The sequence below is a fragment of the Sinocyclocheilus anshuiensis genome, unplaced genomic scaffold, assembly GCF_001515605.1.
Source record: "Sinocyclocheilus anshuiensis isolate Anshui unplaced genomic scaffold, SAMN03320099.WGS_v1.1 scaffold1207, whole genome shotgun sequence".
Lineage (NCBI taxonomy): Eukaryota > Metazoa > Chordata > Actinopteri > Cypriniformes > Cyprinidae > Sinocyclocheilus > Sinocyclocheilus anshuiensis.
The window spans coordinates 266,832-289,918 of record NW_015539914.1 but is presented as its reverse complement, the minus strand read 5'-3'; the positions used below and the strand labels follow the sequence as shown (position 1 = coordinate 289,918).

General features: G+C 35.9%; 1 protein-coding gene across 1 annotated transcript in view; it reads right to left on the bottom strand.

The window, feature by feature from the left end:
- Positions 1-23,087, bottom strand: part of LOC107686387 (importin-11) — a 169,014-nt gene that overhangs the window by 76,082 nt on the left and 69,845 nt on the right. The window contains exons 16-19 of the mRNA XM_016483355.1: positions 18,594-18,720; positions 2,870-2,903; positions 2,540-2,580; positions 2,331-2,447 (exon numbers count right to left, since the gene is read on the bottom strand). Of these exons, the coding sequence (XP_016338841.1) occupies positions 2,331-2,447; positions 2,540-2,580; positions 2,870-2,903; positions 18,594-18,720 (319 nt within the window). The remainder of the gene's footprint in view (positions 1-2,330; positions 2,448-2,539; positions 2,581-2,869; positions 2,904-18,593; positions 18,721-23,087) is intronic.

The window sequence follows — 23,087 nt, the reverse complement described above, 5'->3', positions numbered from 1 at the left end:
TTGGCACAAGCTACATTAAAGTGATTATTACATTTTGAATATGGATATTTTTCTTACAAAAACGCATCGATTCACTACAGGAGGCCTTTGTTCACCCCCCGGAGCCGTGTGAGACACTTTTTTTTTAAATGGATGGGCGCTTTTTATTCAACTTCTTTTGGACTGATGCACTGCAACACCCGCTGAGTGCCATTAAACAGCTTGAAAGATCAAAGACAATTTTTAATATAACTCCGACTGGATTCGTCTGAAAGAAGAAAGTCATATACACCTAGGATGACTTGAGGGTGAGTAATTTATGGACTAATTTTCATTTTTGGGTGAACTAACCCTTTAACACTTTCTCATTGTAACAGGATGCAGTAGTTTAGTAAACATTCAATTTGTGTGTTTTTTTTTTTTTCTTTTTTGCTGTCAAGCTCCTAGCATTTTGGTGCTTTATCAGCATTTTCTTCTGCTTAAATGAAAACACAGTTTAAATATGCCGAAAGCATACTGCCACTGTGCACCAATCACTGATGACAGTATATGCATATCTTGGTGCTTTGCTTTACGATTATTAAAAAAGAAACATCCCTAAATTAACTGCAAAACATTTTGTGAATTAAACTGATGACACTGCCAATTAATAACTTTTAAATATAGTTTTAAGGTCTGTCTGTGCTACAAGTTACAAAACTAGGGCTTCAAAAATGTTTTTTTTTTACTGCAGTGCTTTTAAGACACAACAACATCCCATGTTAAATGAGCAAAATAAATGTGCTGAATGAACAATTAAAAGTTAATTGCAACTTTATTTCTCACAATTATGACTTCAGATATTGCAATCAGGAAAAATAAAGTTGCAATTGACAATTTTTTAACTCTAGGTTAAAACGGCTTCATCAGATTTGAATTGTTATTGTTTCTTGTAATTGTTATTTTATATCTCACAGCGTGACTTTGTCACAGTGTGACTTTTTCTGTTTCTTAGGCAAAAACAGGCTTCCCTCAGTATTGGACTGAAATGATCAGGGACTGTATTCACAAGAAACTCTTTCTCTTTTTTTCTCAAAATGCTGCACCTTCCTAATGCTAAGATCCTTCAAAAGGAAATGCAGAGCTGCAGGTGCTTCTGATGTTTAGGAATAACAGTATCTACCCAACATTCTCCTTTACCTCACCCATGACTGAACTGGCCCGGTTTTTGATTTCTGATCATACAATAGGCATCACTGATGTGTAAAGATGATGATCTGTGTTGACCTAATGTCAAAAAGTTAAAAATTCTGAATGACACATTTTTGTTTCTCAACAAATTTCAACAAATGGTCTTTTTAGACTCGGGAGGAAGTCAAGAGTTCTGAAAGTTAAAGTATGTTTTCATAGTACAAGGAACTCTTATCTCAAAAGATCAAGAACAACATGATTCCTCATTATACAATATTTTTAACTCTTTGAGGGAGAACTGTAAATATGTGAGCAAACTAAGAGAGAGATTACAAACTGCTCTCAAAGGTTTGAATTGACTTCCAAACTCTTGTGCCTAGAACATTCCACATGGTCTTTTACAATGGGACAGCCAGTTGAGATTTTATACCATGAGTGACGTAAGCTTTAACAAAAGGTAAAACGAGCTAAGCTCTGGCATGAGGAACTCATGAAAAAGCAGTTAAAGATCAAAGAGAGTATGATGGAAAAGCCATTATTTCACAAGTAGTGAAAAAGATAAAAAGACTAAAATGTCAAAAAGATTTGTCAAAAGATAAATTTCTGAGCTCACAATGACGGAAAACGAAAATAAATTTTCTCCTAAGGTGGTACAGCACATCTGCATGAACCAAAAAAATGGATGGATGTGCTGCATGAAAACACTTTCATATTTAATACTGGTCATTTGACTAATCTTTAAGCTGAATATATGCTCCTACAGGGCAATAGAGGAGCACTAAATCATTCAATAGGGAATTAAATATCTCCTGTGCTGCAAAAGGTTGACACGGAAGGTTACTTCTGAAAGCTTTCAATGTACACACAGTATGACCGGCTGTAATTTATGCATGTTTGACTGAACGAAGCTTAAATCACAAGCTTTGCATCTAACATGGCTAAAATAAAAGTAATTCATCAAGGCTCACGCAGTAGCTAAAGGTTATTTTCAAAGCAGGTCATGGCCTTGTCCTCAGTCAGCATTGTTTGGCAATGACATGACCATCAATATGTGCCGTTCAGTGTGCAAAAACAAATAGAGGCCTGAGGAATATCTAGAAAAGCATCCGATCGGAGAGTCAAGATTGAACCCTCTGCGCTCAGATAACTTCATTTGACCTCTCGGCAGGGCTGAATCTCACCTGGATGCTGACTCTCTCGATGACGCAGGAAATAACGTGGAGAACTTGCATTTTGGTGTCGCATTCATTGACCTGTTGCAATAGCTGGAACAACAGGCCGAAAATAGACTCCAAGTACTGAAAAGGAATGAAAGAGTTGTCAATGAAGACCTTTAACTAAACAAATGAAATGCAATGATGCCAAATGTAAAAAAAAAAAACAATCTTACCGGTAAGAACTGCTCAGTTCTGAACTCAAAGTCATCAACGGGTAAGGCTGAGTTAAGTTTAATGATTGGAGGCGAGAAGCAATGAGCTCTTAAATACACACGATTACCTGACATGCAGATGAATGAGGATGAAAGTGATTAAAGTAATCATTCGACATCATAAAGTAATCCATGCAAACAAACAAGTGGGTGTTGTTGAATGGCTAGGGGTTAATAGGCAAACTAATTACAAGAGTGCTTAAATGCATCCAATTAAAGCTGACAAATGACCAGCCTGCTGTAAAGTCTGTAAACTATGACGGGCTTAGCATCACTCAGAGGAAAGGATATCCAGCTTTAGAGTTGTGGCTGTTTCGATGCGAACCTAAAACAGAGAAAAATTGCATTATCATACAAAAATGAATAAAGCATGATCTGGGCTATTAAGTATGAAATACTGAAGTGTGTTGTTTCCACACCACTACTGGCACCAAATGAAATGGAAATAATGATTCAGACCTTCTGAACAAATGCATTTGAGACATTTTCACTGGTTCGTTATTGCTGGATTTTTAAAATTTTATATGAAGAACATTTTTGTGCTTTTTCCTTGACTTCATGATTAATAATTTCCAAGAATTTTCTATTTCTACTGTTTCCAAAAAAATATTAAGCAGCACAACAATCTTGTTTTCAAGATTGATTGAAGAAGATATGTTTCTTGAGCAGCAAATCAACATATTAGAACGATTTCTGAAGGATCGTGTGACACTGAAGACTGGAGTAATAGCTGCTGAAAATTCAGCTTTGCATCACAGGAATAAATTACATTTAGAAATATATATATACAGTATATATATATAAAGACTTTTCAAAAAATATAAAAAATCATACCAAATTTCAAACTTCTAAATGGTACAGTATGCATTTTCTCTAGACACCCCACCATCCCTTTCGCCCCATTCCCCTCTGCCAGTGTTCAGTCAAACAGGTAGTCCGCCTCAAACTCACATCACTGGAGATTTAAGTGTTCCACCAATCCCTGGCTTGACCAGAGTACACGGCGGCACACTTTAGGAAGTCTGTGCACAGGTGGCTTACTTATAGTTTTCTCTGCACATTAAAATGGGCTAGGAGAAAATATTTTATACGCTTCACCTCCAAAGAACTCTTTTAAAGGACAGCCATTAATATCACCTTAAATCAGTGTGGTACATGTTGACAAGAGACCTCTAAGCCTACTCAAGTTTCCTCAACATATAAATCTTGAGAGTTAGCCTGTAACCAAAACAAAATTAGCATCATTAAAAGGTCGTGCCGGTATGGGATAACGGAGGAGCCTGAGGAGGGTGTTAGCAAGGATCGCATAAAGAGTATGACTCAAGCAGGTGGCTAATGACAGACCCCGCCACCCTCTCACAATGATCTATTACACAGGCTGATGGGACAGCATGCTGCGCTCCACAAACAGGTTTATAACGAGCTATAGCAGGAGCTGATGAAATTTCCCCAACACATCAAACTTAATGATCAAGCAATTTTCTGTTTAATAGCTAAGGGCCTAGAGCAATGCATTTATTAAGTAGTTAACTGACAAAGACCCAAGCGGACAACGAAGACATTTTGGTCCGATTCATCTTGGGATAGTTCTTTCATTCAAAGTCCATTTACAACTGGCAGCTGCTTTGTTGCCTCACCAATGGTCATTATTGTTCATGTTAATGGAAATGCTGGAAACTCTCAATTTTGATTTCTTTTTTGTTGTATATAGTAAAGAAAAACCAGTCTTCCAAATTAGGGATACACAATACCATATCATATTAGTCATCGGTCAATATTAAACATTTAAAATGTATCACTAACAGAAGATACTGGATATTTAGGTAAAACACTTTACAATAAGGTGTCATGTTAACATTTTTAATACATTAGTTAACATGAACGAACTATGAGCAATATATCTAATAGGATTTATTAAGCTTTGTTAATGTTAAAGGGGTCATATGATGCGATTTCAATTTTTCCTTTCTCTTTGGAGTGTTACAAGCTCTTGGTGCATAAAGAAGATCTGTAAAGTTGCAAAGACTAAAGTCTCAAATCCAAAGAGATATTCTTTATAAAAGTTAAGAGTCAGCCACACCTGCCTAAAACGGCTCGTTCTAACACGCCCCCACATATCTACGTCGCTATGTGGGAAGATTTGCATAACGCCGCCCAAATGTTCACGCAAAGAAAGAAGGCGTAACTTTTATTCTCACTGTAGTATTTTTGCCGCCGCCATATCCTGAAGACGCTGTGTGCTTCGTTGTGAAAGCGAAACTACTTTGTTTGGTCTTCCAAAAGAGGACGATATCCGCTTCGTCATGCCTAGAGCTGATCCGTGCTGGTCGCTGAGGGAATACAACAGTATGGTGAGGGGCGTAACATTTCCGTCTCACGCTTGAGGTATTCGGCCAATCACAACACACTGGATAGCTGGCCAATCACAGCACACCTCGCTTTTTCAGACCGATGAGCTTTGTAAAAATCGACGCGTTTCAAAAAGGCGGGGCATAGAGGAGAAACAATAATGTACAGTATGTGGAAAATAATGTTTTTTTAACTTTAAACCGCATAAACACATTTCATTACACCAAATACACAAAATAATGTTCTTTTTAGCAGCATCATATGACCCCTTTAAATAAAAATACAAATGTTCATTCTTTGTTCATGTTCGTTCACAGTTCATTAACGATTGTTAACAGAAACAACTTTTGATTTTCAAAAAATTATAATACAGAAAATTACATTATTATTAATAAATGCTGTAGAAGTATTGTTCATTGGTATGTTCACTAATGTAGTTAATGTTAAGAAATGAAAACTTATTGTAAGATGTTACCCATATTTAGTTACAAATTTCATAGCAAATTGAACTGTGGTCATATATTGCTCACTTAATCTTTTATACACTAATAAATATATTAGTATAGACAAATTCACATCAAATTAATGAATTTAAAGAATTTGAATAAACACTTATTGATCAATGGTCATTACATGAAAATTATTATCTGTTTATCTGGATCAGTCAGGATTATAGTATCATTGAACCTGATTTGTAAGATAGTTGTTCCTCACTGTTGAATGATCCGTTTTAATCACATAATTAGTAAATTATTGGTAACACTTCACTCTCATTGTTATAAGTAATAAGCTAACATTTATGTGTGTAGTAATTAGCATAATTACAGGAAACTAACCCTAAACCGTACATGTTGTTAGCTAATATTACTCAGCATGTAATTGTATAATTACACTGTAACAAGTAAACAAGGACACCTTAAAATAAAGTGTAACCAAATAATTTATGTTAGATGAATGAAAGCATGTTAGATGAAAGTATGTGATTTCGGATACAGCAACTGTCAGTGTGAACATCCCATAAGTCTCTAGGGGGCTACAGCTGTACTCGTAGAAGACTGTTAGAGCAGCGCCGCACAGGTGGAACAGTTTGCACTTCATTTACACTCCTATTTAGGCTATTAGGCTATTTAGGCTCCTATTTTCATGAATGACAGGTTGTAAAGCACATAACTACCAGGAACAATAAAATCAGCTGAGAAAAAAAAAAACATGTTACCAAATTCAATCTATCTTTATTTAAAAAGGGTTTAAGAGGGCTTACATATTCTACAGAGGAATAAAAGCAGAAATAAGCAGCGCTACCTTCTCTCTTAGAAGCATAAAACATCAAAAACCGGCTGAAAATAAAGCACTCTGCTCCCTGCCAGAGTACAGAGCACCCACCCAGTAGATATAAGAGAATTATGAGTGAGATGGGATTCTGTGACAGTAACCCTTTAATGAGGTATATGCCTGCCTGCGGAAGCCAGACGAGTCCACGTGCAACCTGGCCAACCAGAGATCTCGATCAACATGGATCTGCTCACTCAAAGGTTCTGCCTGCATCACTGTTATCAGTCTGCTCGGCTAGCCTCCGTTATGGATATGAGCGTCTAATCCTGCCTTCTTCAGCTCGTCTGAATAAAGAAGCTAGTGAATAATAGCTATTAGTCTCCACGAGCAATCGCAGAAGACACAGCTGCTGCAGTAATTCCCCCTCAAGACTTCCCACGCAAACACAGATCCATGCGCTGTTCATTTGTCACTGTTTTCTGTTTTGGCTATAGTTTTTGTGCTTTGAAGAAAACGTCCTATCAACATAGTTAATATTTGACATATTATATTCACACGTTTTTGAAATGGCTTAAATTGTGTTCAAGACAGACTCGCAAAATGTCTAAAAATTTAACAAATCCAATTTTAACCAAATACATTTGAAATAATAAAATACAGTTTTTAAAAAGCACTTAATGAACACATAATGCTTTAGAGATTATGCTCAATAAAATGTTCTGTGATAATAGACATTGTTTTGTTTTTTTGTCTTCAGACATCACGTTTCATATTTCATTAAGCTCTTCACTGATATTGTTGTCCATCTAGGACAATGGTAAACACAAAATTACAATTATTTGAAGGTTTTAATGTGACCATTTAAAAGCAAAAAGTTGAAATTAATTTAAAAGAAAGAAAGAAAGATTTTTTTCTTCGAAACATTTTTTAAATAAAGTGCTATTTTGTTCTCATCATATTTTTTCAAAAGCATGTTTTAATTAAGTAATTATTTCGTTATAATGATTATTTTCATTATTGTTGACAAAACTTAATTTTACAATTACAATTTCCCCAATAACTGATGATTTGAAACAAAAACATTGACATGGATAATTAGACGTCAAAACAATAAAGAGAAGGTAGTGTTTCCCCTACTGACATAGTGGCACTGCAAGTGAGGGCTGCTGCGCGAGTGTACAGTATCTGCAAATACAAGCTGTACATATGTATGAGGGTGCGTGCATATGAAAGCGATTAGTCGATTCTTTTCAAGCTGACAAACCGTGAAATAGAAGTAGCCCGATCTCATTTCCTTTGCATAATATAGTTCGGGCCACGTTGAAACATGAAAGATAAATGATCTACTGCTGTGTTGAAAGCTCCTGGAGGCAGGAGAGCTACACTGTCTCCAACTCTGGTGAGGTCCCTCATTTCTGAACCGCTGAAATGCAGCACATTCTTCGCATGCACCTAACCGTTCAGTGTTATTGACTAGCTGCCTTATTGTGCCTAGAATAGAGGTCAATAATTAGAAGACCACAGCTGACATCAATCCAGACCAAAGTCATCTATTAAATTAATATAATGAAGTTTATATAATAATAAATGTATCATAAAAAGGCACGTCAAGCTCTTTTTCCCCTACAAGTCTGCGACAAAAAGCTTCAGGTTTAAAGGTGGGGTAAGCGATTTTTCAAAAACGCTTTAGAAAACTGATTCGGGCCGACTAGCAAAACAAACTTGTAGCCAATCAGCAGTAAGGGGCGTGTCTACTCATGATGTGGAGGAGAGAGCGTTCAGTGCACAGGACGAACATTCGCGAGCCGAGCGACAGAAAGATAGAGATGGCAAATAAAAAAACAAAAGAGGAAAACGTCTGCGGAACAAAAGAAGGCTTAAGGCAAGAAGTAGGACCCCGTGTAAATATCGGATCAGCTTTCCAGCGCTGGAGAGAACTCAAGAAGCGGAAGGTCTGCGATCGGACGCCGAGGTTGCTTTGTTTCTTCTCGATAGGTGAGTAACACCGAGATGGTGGATAAAAAACAAAAGAGGAAAACGTCTGCGGAACAAACGAAGGCTTAAGGCAATAAGGCAAGATGTAGGACCCGTGTAGGAGAACTGAAGGAGCGGAAGGCCTGCGATCGGACGCCGAGTTTGCTTTGTTTCTTCTCGATAGGTGAGTAACACCGTGTCTGCACCGCAACAGCTAAAGTCTGTCTAGTACACTGGACGCGACAAAGCGACCAATGAAAATCATTTGAAATTTGTGTCAATACATCATGAATAGAGCACAGCAGCAGTTTTCTGTCGGGGATTTGTCGTGTCGCGCCACATCCAGCGTAGACCATAGATATGTATATATATCTATGGTGTAGACAGCATCACTGATTATAATGAGTTCCATAGTATATACAGCGTCCGGTGTAGACACAGTGTAACATTGGTTTTGCTTTGTTTCACAGAACTAATCGTTGCCTGGGTTGCGTACATATGTGTGGGGCAGAGCTATCAAAATAGGGGCGAGACCCTTTTGGGGTAGGGCCTTGTTTGTTTTGGTGATTTCAAATGTCAACATTGGCTACCAGAAATCGCTTACCCCACCTTTAAGACTTGATGTAGCATTTAATTTACACACATTTATATATAAAAAAAACATCAATTATCTACTCAAATCAAACACATCTGCATCTGTTTAATGACAAAACAAATTAGTTTAGTAGAGATACCATGCTGGACCATTTTGGACTCTTTCTATATAATTTAAAAATGCCAAGGCCAATACTTAATATTTCCTCAAATCTATTATTTATGATATGTTACTTCTTATTATCATCTCAGTCCTTATAAAATCTGGGATTAACCAGAATACCTTGGATTTACTCTGTATAGGACACAACTAAATTGTTCCTGGTAAACATTCTGACAAACAAATATAACTTTAATTGGTTGTTAAAAAAATTGCCACTCACACAAAGTTTGAATCTGCAACCTCTCGCACTGAAATCAACACAGACCACAACATGTCATTATTTGAATGGTGGCTGACTGGCCTATAATGAATTTCCAGACTCGTGGAGCTTTAATTGAACCCAGGAAATTACCGATGGGTTGTTTTATAAGCAGAAGGGTAAAATCTCCAGAGTTGTTGATATGTTGGAACAGTGTAAGAGTAGTTTGCCTTTGGCTGGAGCCTCCGGGCCCCGTGGCAACTGTCAAGTCTACTCACACCGCGCGTCTGCACACTGACATGACAGCACCTCTAGAGCGCTGATGGCTCACCTTGCTCACAGACCACGCGTGTTTGTGGAAAACTATGAATGTAGAGTCTGCTAATTTGCAGAAAGTAAACTATAAGTTTAGTCGACATCTTGCTACGTAAAAAAAAAAAAGTAAAAGTTAGCTTGTTAAACTGTGGTTTGGTTACAGCTGCAGATAAGAATTGTAGCCAATAGTTAATTATTAGTTCACCCAAAAATAAAAAATTCTTCACATGGCACTGTTCTTACATGCAAGCAGCTAATGATCCGCTGTTTTTGACCATCTCTGAGCGGCTCGGTTCGCACTAAATCAAACTAAACTCCATCTGCTCACATAATTTCTGTGGACGGATCAATTCACTGGATTTGTAAAGAGATGCATTTGTAAAACTGTTTTCAAAGATACTGCAGTTTTACAGCAAAATAAAACTTGAGGGTTTAACTCTTGCAAGAGAAGAAATCAAGATAAACTAATTTTACTACTGTAAAGTAAAATAATTATATGTATTATGAAATACTCATTTTTTTCATTTACATTTATTTTACAGTGCAGTTTTATTACTATGGTAATACATTACTGGATAAAATAATAATAATTATTATTATTAATTTATTTTTTAATTGTTTGGCTTTCTAAAAACATCAGTGTAAAAGTGATGTGGACTGAGACACTATCACAACTAAAAAGAGGTTTGAGTCCACTTTAAAGTCCAGGTACAAGTCAATGAATAGACTTCACTCTGTTCAAATAGGTTATTAAAAAGTGGTTGGGGATCTTCATTTTTCCCAAAGTACACCAGATTAATGCATTTAAATATAAAATATACAATATTTTCTTCCAAGGTCCATCCCAGTCTGTGGGAAGGTTCTGCGGGAAACACTGCTCCAAAATATCTTCTTTTGTGTTCCGAAGAAGAAAGTCATAAAGTTTTGGAATAACATGAGGGCCAACAAATAACGACGGAATTTTCATTTTTTGGTGACCTATCCCTTTAATGCTACACCATAGAAATGCTGCTCCCAAAGGAAGGAACCAAAAATGAACGACCTCAAGAGACTCCCCTAGAAAAGCGTCTCAGGTTTTACATTTATATTGCTCTGTCGCCATTTGAGACTCACCCTTGAGACGCGACAACATTTCAATGCCTGACACGTATGCGATGAAATGTGAAATACATTAAATGAATATCTTATCGGCCTTCCCAGTTTGTTCCGTTTTCCATTGTTCAATAATATTTGTCCACAGTTCCCTCTCTGGACGGGTTAGCTGAGTGAAACGGAGCTGGGTTTTTACTCGGTTTGATAAGTTAATAACAAACATGTAAACTTTATTTGGATTCCCTGTCGCACGTACTTAGCAGCTGCACAGCTGAAGGAGAGTTAATAGTGTTTGGTGAGCCCCGTGGTTTGCCTCATTCCAGTGGTCTCTGACTCCAATTTCCCGTGGCACGCATGTAAATACATACACAAACACCCAAGAGAGTTTGAACAGCATGCTAATGGTCTGTCATCTCCACAACTTAAATATTTAAACTGGATCTGCTGAGCCTATGGAGCCTGCAGGAGCGATATGGCATGAGAGACTGGGCTGCACATTGGCCTTGGTGCTTACACTACACTGGCTTCCATAAATGCAATTAACAAATCAATGAATAAATAAGTGCATGTTAGGGTCGGGCAGTATGACGGCGTGAACAGCGTGATGCAAGAAATATCCACATGGATTATGACTGGGCAGGACCGTTACACTATTTACATGCTATTCGAGCGAAACATGGAATTTGAAAATACAGAGTGGAACGTCCAAAATAAGTTAAAGAAATATTATGAGATGCTTGCACAATTCAAAACAGATTACAGAAAGTTATACATTATTTATATTACTTAATGTATATTGGCGTCTACACTGACTATATAGAATTTAAAATTGTATTTAAACCTGTAAATATATAAAAATAACACAAAAAAAGAAATTATATAAAATGAATAAGAAATATTTACATTTCTGCACTAAATCACAAATCAAATGCTAATTTGTGACACGGATCAGCAGAGTTAAGATTCAATAGAATTTGGATTTGTCTCATTTTTGAGGTTTGCATAGTTGCTTCTTCTACTGTTTAATACTGTGAAGCTGCTTTGAAACAATCTGTATTGTATAAAGCACTAAAAATAAAGGTGACTTGACTTGATCATATTAATTTTGCTGTCATTAAAGTAAAAGAGGGACACACTAAATAGTAATACATTCTTACATTCAATTGAATTTTTTGTGAAAAATTGTGTCAGTAATTTCTAATTGAAAAAAAAAACTAACAAAAAAAAAAAAAAATAGAATAGAAGCATTTAACTAGTAGTCTTGGACTTTTACACTTACATTTAATTTCCTGAAAAAATAAGTATATTGTCATTTATTATGATATAAAACTATTCATACAGCGATGTAAGATTTTTAGTTTAAGATAACAAGTTTAAGTTGAAGCACTAAAATGACTAACTATATGTATTAGGCATTAGTAAATGTAACGTACATTGGATTCCACATTGACAATCTAGAATTTAAAATTTAATAAATAAATAAAATTACTTGAAAAAATGAAAAAGAAATTATATAAAATAAGAAATATTTCAGATACTGCAAGTCATGAATCAAATATTCAAATTTGTGACACTGATCAGATTAATTTCCTGTCATTAAAGAGGAATATTTAATAGAATTTATGTGAAAAAATTGTGTCAATAATATAATTTCTAATAATAAAAAAAATACAATTTAAAATGCAAAATATAATTTTTTTTTGCAAGTAGTCTTAGATTTTTACATTTACATTTAATTTCTGCAAAAATAAATATATTGTGATTTATGCAGTTACCATGATATAAAACTATATAAGATTCCGATCATACTGCCCACCCCTGGTACATATTCACCTTCATGCTAAGTGCAGCACAGCATTAACTTTCACCATCAGTACGATGACGACAGAGGTGCATACTGTGCCATAATCAATGTCTTAAATGTAAATGTAATCAAGCCGGGAATGGACAAAAGGTAGGAGTGAAACCTAGATAAAATGCTTGGATGATTTCATGCTGCTGTTCCCATTTTAGAACGCAGCATTTCATAGCCAGCAACAGCAATCAAATTTCCAATCAGGTTGACGGAAATGAAAATGATTTGTGGATCGCCCTTCGCCTTGAACGTTCGAAGAAATCCCAAAAACACTTAAGTGATAATTTTCCTCTCTCTCCATCACCAAATAAACATGTCCATCCCTCTGCCAGCTGATAAAGCCTTCATTCCATTTTCAAACTCCGATAATACCAACAAGAAAGGATTCTCACAAAATCTGTCCGCATATGGTGAATCCCAACAGCTATTGCTGACATCCTAGTGTTGTATAAATATATTGTTACCACATACTTTAAAATCTTAAATGGGAAAACTAAGGATGTGCAAAACATCTGTTGAGTACAAACACCAACAATTAAAAACTCTTCAACACATTAAAGGATATTCAACAATTGAACAGTTTTGTGCAATAAAAGGTTATTGATATTTAGCCTCTCACAGTCTCCACAAAAGAAAGACCTATGGATTATGCAAAATAATGGGGACACAGCTGGCTATTTGAGATCAGACAGTATCTCCTGAAATTTATTGTTGAAGGCAATGAATGTGTTACAATAGCGCTCCTCTGATGAGTACAGAAGCTGTGCTGTAATGGTGGGGAATTTAGAGAGCTCTCAGACAGGGTTTTACCATGCTGACAGTCTCTGTTAGCACACTAAAGCACAGCACGCTAATGTCGTCAGCCGGATAAGTTCCCTTGAGAAATGTAGTCTCTAAATTAACCCCCTTAAAGAGCCACCTCTAAAACAAAAATTAGATAAAAAAATAAAATAAAATAAAAATAAATAACTGCACAGACTTGCAGAAGATGCAGGCAGTCAATTCTGTCAATGCATTTAACAGCATACACTCAAAAAAATATGATACATTTCAGTTTATTAAAAAAAAAAAATTTAATTTAACACCGTTTTAGGTTTCTCATTCAAACAATTGCATTATGTTAAACTGACATGAAAGAGTTGCGTTTTAGCTTAACTCAATATTTTCATTTTGAAAGAACGTTTCAATTAAGTTGGCCTAAATAACATTTGATACTTGTTCAATTTACTTAAGTAAATTAAGTTAATCTAACACAATTCTTTTCAACCACTTTACTTAATTCATTTGAGCTGAGAGTACATAAATTATTTTTGTTGTGTAACTAAGAACAGGATTTCCCCTTCCCATCATGCTTTGCACAGGGCTGGATAGGGAGAGTAAATGTTGAAATAAAAGGTTATTTTAAGTATTTTTTAAAATCAAGAGGATACAGTTGGGAGACTTGTTGATGTTCTTTTATGTTTGGATTTAAAAGCGTTTCTGGCATGTTAGTGTTTTTGGGGGGTTACCATTGTGGTGAAGTGTAGAGCATGTGCTTGGGTTGAGGACCTGCTAACGAGAATTAAAGTTTTAGTAATTAAAAACAACTACATTGGGCATGCCATGGATGTAACAAAACCATCTTATGGCTAACACCTAACAATAAAAATCTTTACAGAGTAAAGATTTGTGAAAGTTCTCGTTAGATAACATTTGTAAAAATTGTTCAACACATTCGTTAAATAAACCAATTAATTAAACTGGATTACTTGTTTTATTTATTTATTTTTGCTTGATATTAATTTTAGGATAATTGAATTTAATAGTTTTGGATGAAATTGAGAATGTTAACCTGATTCAATTAAATGGTATTGAATAATACAAAAGTAAGTTTACTGAAATAAATAATGTTAATTAAATGCAACATAACCCAGTTACGTGGAACCTGTTGACAAAAAAGTTAAGTAAATCCAACATATAATTTCTTTGAGTGATACTTATCTGAATATACAATGAGAAAATTAAACTCTATTGAACAGCATATGAATGCAAAAAGACTATAAGCTGGGCAAAGAGTTGCACAGCAATAGCCAAAACAAACCATAAAAGGTTCTCACAGTGAACCTGAAATTTTGAACTAAACATGGCTAAGCTGCAGGCTGGAGGGTGCCTTTGGTCACTGGCAGTCGTATTAGTGATTACCCACTGGTGCTCCTGATTAATGGTGCTGTTCATAAGTTGGCATCTAATGATGGCCTCTCATTATTTACCGAGACACAATGCGGCTAATCAGAGTCCTCATGCGTTCCTAATTGGGGAAGACAATATTGATTTGAACCAATGGGCAATTTGTCAAGACTTTTAATGCAAAGAAAGCAAGTCAATAATTGGTAATGCTCATGACTGCTCTCCTGCATAACATCACATCAGGGTTATTACCATTACCTAAAACTAAATATATAAAACATAAAAAAATATTCTATTCTATTCTATAAATTTTTCTAATTTAGTAAAAAAAAAAAAAAAAACTTGCTATGTGCTAGACTAACTGAGACTTGTCACATAACTTGTATACGGTTGCTTTCTTGTTGGTCTGATTGCTTTAATTGTTCTCCGCATTTTCAAGTTGCTTTGGATAAAATCATCTGCTATTATTATTTATACAACAGTTCGTTCTGGTTCTCAAATCTGATTGGTTGAGAACCGTGAGATATTGTACTGGTATCGCTACAGGAACACCCTTTTACCGTTTGTATCACTCCGCTTCCCGTATTTCTTACAGCGAGTGTGGCGGACACCCAAATCCACTAAAATTTTAAAATAATACTGTTTTTGTGTAACGGAATATAGTTTTAAGAGTTTTTTTTAGGCGAGAATGTACTTGTTTAGACTTCAAATATGCGGTTTGTTAATAAAGATAAAGTCTATTTGAAAATCTGATTCAACGTTTTCGGAGATGTGAGCTCCAGGGCGTCAGCGGCTGTTCATCGCTCATGAACCCGCTGAGAGCAGCCTCACCTCGGCCAGATCTTCTGGAATTTGCCGCTGGCTCTGATGTCTCTATAGCGGTGAAACATGAGATATAATTTGTTTTGGGTAATTCTAACAGGCAGTCTTTGGTCTCATTAATCTATTATTTGTTCCAGAGCAAATAGTTTTGGCTAAGGGCAAAATCTCATCACGTTATATTTTATGTAACTTTAATGCTGTATATTAGAGCACTGCCTTTGTACTTCTGACTGAATTGTCTAGTAACTTTTATGATGGCTGTTGTTGTTGTTTAATATTCAATAAATACTATTTAGTAGTATTTAGTATTGGGAAACCGTGTGTGTGTGTGTGTTCGTGATGGTGATTTTTGTGACATTGTTTCGTCATTAGATGGCGACAAGAGACTGTTTTAAGAGTCAGCAGTAAAGACTTTTATATTGAAAGAGACTGAAACAAATTATTTTTACTTTTAATAACGGCTTGTAAGACGCAGTTAACAAATGCACTGAGCAGCGCTGTCATCGGAAATCACCCTTTAACAGATGAAAGGATCGTTCGACAAATATATCACTTACCTCAGTGGACATTCAAACTAATGTTTTATTGTGAAGATGAGAGTGAGCTGAAGAATGAATGCTGTATCAGATGCAGGTAATCACACTCGCTCAGTCCATCTCTCTCTCATAATTCTCTATTTATAATACAGAGAGCTTTTAATACAGTAATACAATAAGCTTTCAATGAAGCAACTCAACATTCCTTCGTTACTAGTTCTAAAGTGACTTTTCGAATTAGTAACGGATCTTGAGCTCAGCTGTTAAACTGTCAGACTGAATCTGTGGCGGAAGGAAGTAGTTCTGCACAAAAGGGTTTTTAAAGACACTCCGTTGTTGTTTTTCTTATATATTTACACACTCGTGCCGTCGAACTGTTGTATAAACGCAATACTACACGTGTGATATTGCTCATATATATACATACAGTCAGGGGTGTGTCTACATGGTGGCCAGGGGTGGCACCGGCCCCCACTGAAATCTGGTAGGCCACTCCAGGTGCCCCCCCTACCAGATGTCTTGCGATTGGCTTGTTTTTTTATAACATTTCTAATGGCATCAGTGGCGGATCCTGGCATGGGCAATAGGAAGCTTCCTCAGATGGCTTTCTTCTCTTCTATATACTTAATTTTAGGAGGTTTCTATAACGTTATCTTAATGACAAATGTCGAGAGCGCAGTAATGTAATGCGATATCGCATCCATGTAATGCGCGAGCACGAATCTCTCCACTCACAAGCGGATTTCCTTCACTCTCACACAAAACTGGACATGCTCTTTAAAATATACAGTGTCCTCTTATGAATTGGCTCTGCTCTCACGCCGATATTGCGTGTGAAAGCTCAAACTTTGTCCTTGCATCATTGAAGACAAGAGCTTTTTATTAATTCAGGTGACGAGTAGGCTTATCCAACTAAATGGAAGCAAGCTGATTATAGTCAGCCTTCTCTAGTCATTTATTTTATTACTTACTACTTATTTGAGTTAAGCGCCTATTGTAAATATGCATTTATTAAATTATTTTATTTAGTGCATTTGTATTTTGTTGTTTTTATATATAGTTCTACAATAAAAGCGAATTAACCAGGCCCAGTTTAATACTGTCCCATCCATTGTTATAGTTATCACTATGTCAATCACTGCTATTTCTAAGTGAATCCCATATAAATATGCAGATGTCATTCCCGAAACTTTACAAAGTGTGTTATAATGAGAGGTTTCGATTGTATAACTCAGCACGGAACATAAACTGGTGTGTGTTGTAGCCTTTAGATATGAGAAAAAACCAGCATGTACTGTCATGAGGATGATGAAAGTGTTTTCATTTGAGTAAAGCCTTTAAGTCACTTTAAGTGTTTTTCTTCATTGAATATGTACAATTTCTCATGTGGTAACATCTAATGTATTTGATTTTATTCAACCCAAAAATATTAACCTAATTAACCTATACATTAGGTTACAGTGATAAAAAGAAATTTAAGGGTTAGATCAGGTAGAAATGGCTCCCTAAGATAACATTTGCGGGTTAGCACTTCTTAATAGTGTACCATAGATTCTACAATGTTTTTTTTCTCATCATGCTCATTTTGGTCATTTTGTGGCCACCCTCTTTTGAGGCCTGCCCCCCCCGTTTAAAATGTTCTAGACACGCCCCTGTACAGGTGCATCAACTTTTCCACGACATTCTAATTTATTGAGATGCACCTGTATACAGTATATATATATATATATATATATAAATTATTTTGGATGCGATTAATTGATTTAATAGCCCTAAAACTAAAATATAAATATTAGACAAAAAACTTACAGAAATGTTGCCTTGCCACTGAAATTACTAACTGGAAATAAACACCAAAAATTACACAAAAACGGGATCTGAAATAAAAATAAATCAAATCTAAACAGTAATATTTAAAAACAAAAAATAATAAAAATGACAAGAACATAAATTACTACATTTAATATGAAAACTAAAATATGTATTATAATATTTATTAAAATACTGAAAAAAAATCAAGATAATTAATCATTTCTAAACTATAATAGTATATAAATAATATTAAAATGCGAATGATGCGATTTCAATTTTCAACACTCTTTGGAGTGTTACATAATGTTCTTTTTAGCAGCATCATATGACCCCTTTAAAATAACACAAGTACACACAAGTGTGTAGTCATCAGCTTGCTTGATATTATACAGAAAATATCATACGGAAAATAATATGTATGTGTCTTTTGAGGTAGACAAAAGTGGAAATTAAACAATTCGCTTGACACTCTTTTTCATGCAATTACAATGGGAACAAGCTTGAAAGCTTTCAAAAAGTTTGCTTAAGCTTAAGAGGATGACAAAAGTGGTCAGTGAATCGTTCAGACCAGTTTTTGTGAATTGGACTAATTGATTCTTTGTAAAGATCCAAATGAAAAGAATGAATAATTCATGAACCAGACTTAGCTACCTCTCTCGTGAATGAGACAAGGACATTAAGAGCAATTTAATATTTCGTATTGTTTTATGCTACTTTTATGGTGCATTTGTGTTCTTTTTGTCCACTTTCATTGTAGTTGTATGGAAAGGAAAGACCAGCAGAGTTTGAGTAAATGATAACAGAGTACTAGTGTTTTGGCTGAACTACCCCTTTAAAAACCTGGACATCCTGCAAGTTTCACTTACCACAAGGTCGGGGTCCTGCATGAGACTGAGGATGACCTCGTAGAGCAGGGGTCGCAGTTCCGGCTTGAACTTCACTGAGATCCACTGTCCAATCAGCCAGATCACCCGCCTTCTGATCAACTTGTACCTAAAAAACAAAATAAGCAAAATCAGCATTCCTGTGTGTTGTCCTGTTAATGGCTTAAAATCCTTTAAAAAGCTTCTTTTATCTGAGAAGGTAAGACTCTGAATTGCAGGGGTAAGACACAATAGAGAATGTCTGGAAACTGTCTTTTAATCTTCGAATCTTGTATTCAGCACACCTTAAACTCTACTCATTTCCATGAATACTGCACAATATAAAGGTTCCTGTTTTCCCAGGAAAAAAATGTATTTGCAGTAACTTTATGTTCAGAAAAAAAAGAAAAAGAAAGAAAACCTGGCACAAGTCCAAAATAAAATACTGGGGGCTCAAAAAGATGTGTGTATAATAATCCTAAATGTTAAAAAATTCCAAATATTCCTATGAATAAAAAAAATTCTTGGTCCCACTTTATATTAAGTGGCCTTAACTACTATGTACTTACATCAAAAATAAGTGCAATGTACTTATTGTTTTCATATTGTATTGCAAAACACTTTTGCTGCTATTGAGGAGAGAAACGGGTAAGGTTAGGGACAGGTTTGGTGGTATGGATAGGTTTAAGGGTGGGTTAAGGTGTAAGGGATGGGACAACAGTAATTATAAATGTAATTACAGAAATTAAATACAGATGTAATTACATGCAGGTATTTTTTTTAATACAAGTACAATATAAAAACATGTATGTACACAATAAGTGCATTGTACCAAATGATTAATTTAAATGTAAGTACATAGTAGTTAAGGCCACTTAATATAAAGTGGGACCATCCTTTAATAATTGCAAATTATCTTAAATTTATGCGCACATGAACAATTGAATGCACTCTACCTACAGAATACCCAGATATCTCTATACTGTGAGATTAAACAATTAAAGTGTATGTGGAAATTTATTGAAGCGTTACATGTCTTAGAAAAGGCATATACAGAAGTACATCCAAGAGCACCTTAAGTTTAAGAGCACTCTTCCCAGTTTATGCCCACTCAATAGCCTAATCAATGCTTAATTTTCATAATCATTGTTACATTTATTCATTGGCCACATTGAAAATGCACATCATTTCCCGATCAAGATCTTTATTCTCATTAAACCTTAAAGAGGTTTAAAGAGTACATCTTGTGGAATATGCATGTGTACATGGCATTATATTATACTAAAACTTTCTGGCTATTCTGCCCTGCTCTCTGTGTTCAATTCGCTCTTTAATAAATTCATTTTCATTTGTCCTCAACAATAGGCGACAAAAGTTTGAAGGATGAACTGTAAAATGTGGGTTAATAACTGTTAAATATGAGTCTGTTGCTTTCACCCATCTGTACATTGATTTATGTTTGTCAATAATTTTCACTCTCCTCCTCGCTCCACAGTGCGTGCTAGACATCTTAGAGATGGCTGTTAGCTTTCAGGTCTCAGAATAACTTTCTTATGGATGCCTGCAGTGCAGATAGATATTATAAATATATTTAAAATAAGACTCAAACAGAAATAAATAAATACATACATCAGAAGCAGTGTATTGGGCTATTTGCTTTTGTAAAGAACCTGCATTTCCCACCAAAAACCAGTCCCAATTTTGAACTATTTTTGCAGGATCAGTTCTCAAAAGTAAAGCATGCATGACTCTGAGCCCCGGGGATCTCTCGGGTCACTGGAGGAGACAATAAAAGAGAGACTGGGAGGGATCATTTCAAGGCTTTTTATTTTTGTATTTATTATTTTGAAGAAAATATCTCTGGAGAAACAGGCTGCTGTGCCACTGGCGTTGATAAAAAGTAAGAGAGCATGCCAGGGGTTTAAGCTGCTTTCGTCTGCTTGCCAGTGAGCGACAGAGTAATTAGAGCCGATGGTGATAAAAACTTCAGTGTCGCACCCAAAACCACCACAACTAATATCACCAGCACCTCATTACATTAACTATAAAGGTCACTCCACAGAGAGGTCAAACTTATTAGCCACGCAGCAAGTCATAATGAGTCCACTCTAAGGTAATGACGCATCAAAACATTGTGTTTGCTCTACAACACATCTGCTAAATGACATGTAGCCAATGATTACTCTCAACGGAGCACAGTACAACATATAAACATGCAAATAAAGGTAAACAGGCCCTGCTGCCAAGGATACTTTAACTTCCTGTTCACTTATTAGTGTAAGGAATCTCCGAAGATACCTCCTTTTCCTATTAAATCATCTTAATTCAGTTTTAATAGGAATTTAATACGCAGTGCGGCAAGAAGGTCATTGAGCTAAATGGATACTGGAAAGGACAAGAGGGGTACAAACAAAAAGCCATAGACACAAATGTCCCTAAGATTATGACTTAAAAAACAACAACAAGAAATTGCAATCTGATAAGATTATTATAAATATGAAAATAAATATATAATGTAAAAAAAAAAAGTAAAACATAAGTGCAAGACCTTTACACACATACATAAATACATAACCTATAGACAGGCAGACAGACAGACAGGCAGGCAGGCAGGCAGGCAGACAGGGAGACAGATAGATAGATAGATAGACAAAGTAAACAACATGAAAAATAAACCATATTCAGACCCATGTGCTGCAAATTAATTAATTCCTAGAGAACACAAATTATAAAGAAGGTGCTTGCATTGTTTGTTTGGTAATATGCATCATAAACTTCGTACTGTATGCAGGCCTGAGGTAGTGTCTAAGAGTGGTTAATGAATCACGTCAGATTTATGCAACTTTTTGCCAATGTTCTGCTCAATCTTTCAATAAATAAAATGTCAGTCCTTAAAAGGAAAGACTCAAGGGGTTTTCGCAGCATGGGCCCTCAGGGCAATCTTTATATTTTTACAGTGAAAAACACATCTTAAAAAAATGGAAAAGGGGGACAGAGTTCCTGCCGTTGTACGACTGGTGAAATAACTATTAAATGTATCAGAGTGCTGTGACTGTCGCACTGAAAATTAAATTTTGTGATTTAGTTATGACCTCCAGTTGGTTACATTCATATACAGTGGGTAGTGGTTCAATGGATCACAAATCTCATGGTTCGGATTACATTACGGTTTTTGACCCACGGATCGGATCATTTTAACGAATCGAGTTCCCTTTCAACTTTTCTCTCTGGAATTGTTTAAAATTCGCTTGCTTGTGTAAATACGTACGGATCAACTACGATCCGTTTAACCACTAACAGTGGGTATAGAAAAGAAGCACCCCTCTTTAAAATAATCACATTTTGTTGCTTTGCAGCCTGAAATGAAGAAGGACAGTTTTTGTTTTATCCAGCTGTATTTACTCAGTGCAAACTTAACAGTCAACATAACACCAGCATGTCAGAAAAAAAAAAAAAAAACTTTCAACTGTGATCAGCTGGTCATTTTGATTAGCTCAGCATGAAAAGAGTTTTCCTGGAGCATTTCAGTCTTTGGTAGTGTAACTGAAGCAAACAATCAACTATGGGTGGCAAGGCACTGTCAAATGATCTCCGGGATAAAGTTGTGGACAGGCACAAGTCAGGAGACAGCTACAAAAAAAAAAAAATGTCAAAGGCTTAATCAATGCCTAGAAGCACAGTGAAGTCTATTATTAAGAAGTGGAAGGTATTTGGTACAACACAGACCCTCCCTGGATCGGGACGTCACTCCAAACTGATGATAGAGCCAGGAGGAAACTGGTCAGAGAGGCTCCCAAGAGGCCTACAGCAACTCTGAAGCAGTTGCAGGAATTTATGACAGAGTGGTTGGTCATTGTGTGCATGTGACAACAATATCACAAATTCTCCACAAATGTGGCTTGTATGGGAGGGTTGCAAGAAAAAAGCCACTCCTCAAGAAAGGCCACATGCAAGTCAGACTGAGCTTTGCCAAAACGCACCTTGAAGATTCTGAGGCCACATAGAAAAAGGTGTTATGGTCAGATGAGACTAAAATTGAATTATTTGGCCTCAACACCAAATGATATGTCTAGCGGAAATCCAATATTTCAGAGCCCACTCAGAGCCCAGACTTAAACCCCATTGAAAATCTGTGGAATGACTTGAAGACTGCAGTCCACAAACGATCACCATCAAATTTACCTGAACTTGAGCAGTTCTGCAAAGAAGAGTGGGCAAATATTGCAAAGTCGAGATGTGCAAAGTTAGTAGAGACAGAGTGAAGGCTGTGATTAGAGAAAAAGGTGGTAAAAAAAAAAGCACACACACAAGGGGCTGATCCTTTTTCCAACTCGGTGATTCTGTTTTTTTTTTTTGGTGTTATATCTTTCACTTATAAGTTGCACTGAGTAAATACAGCTGGATAAAACTGTCTGTCTTCATTTTAGGCTGCAAAGCAACAAAATGTGATTCTTTTAAAGGGGGTGATTCTTTTCTATACCCACTGTATGTGTGGTT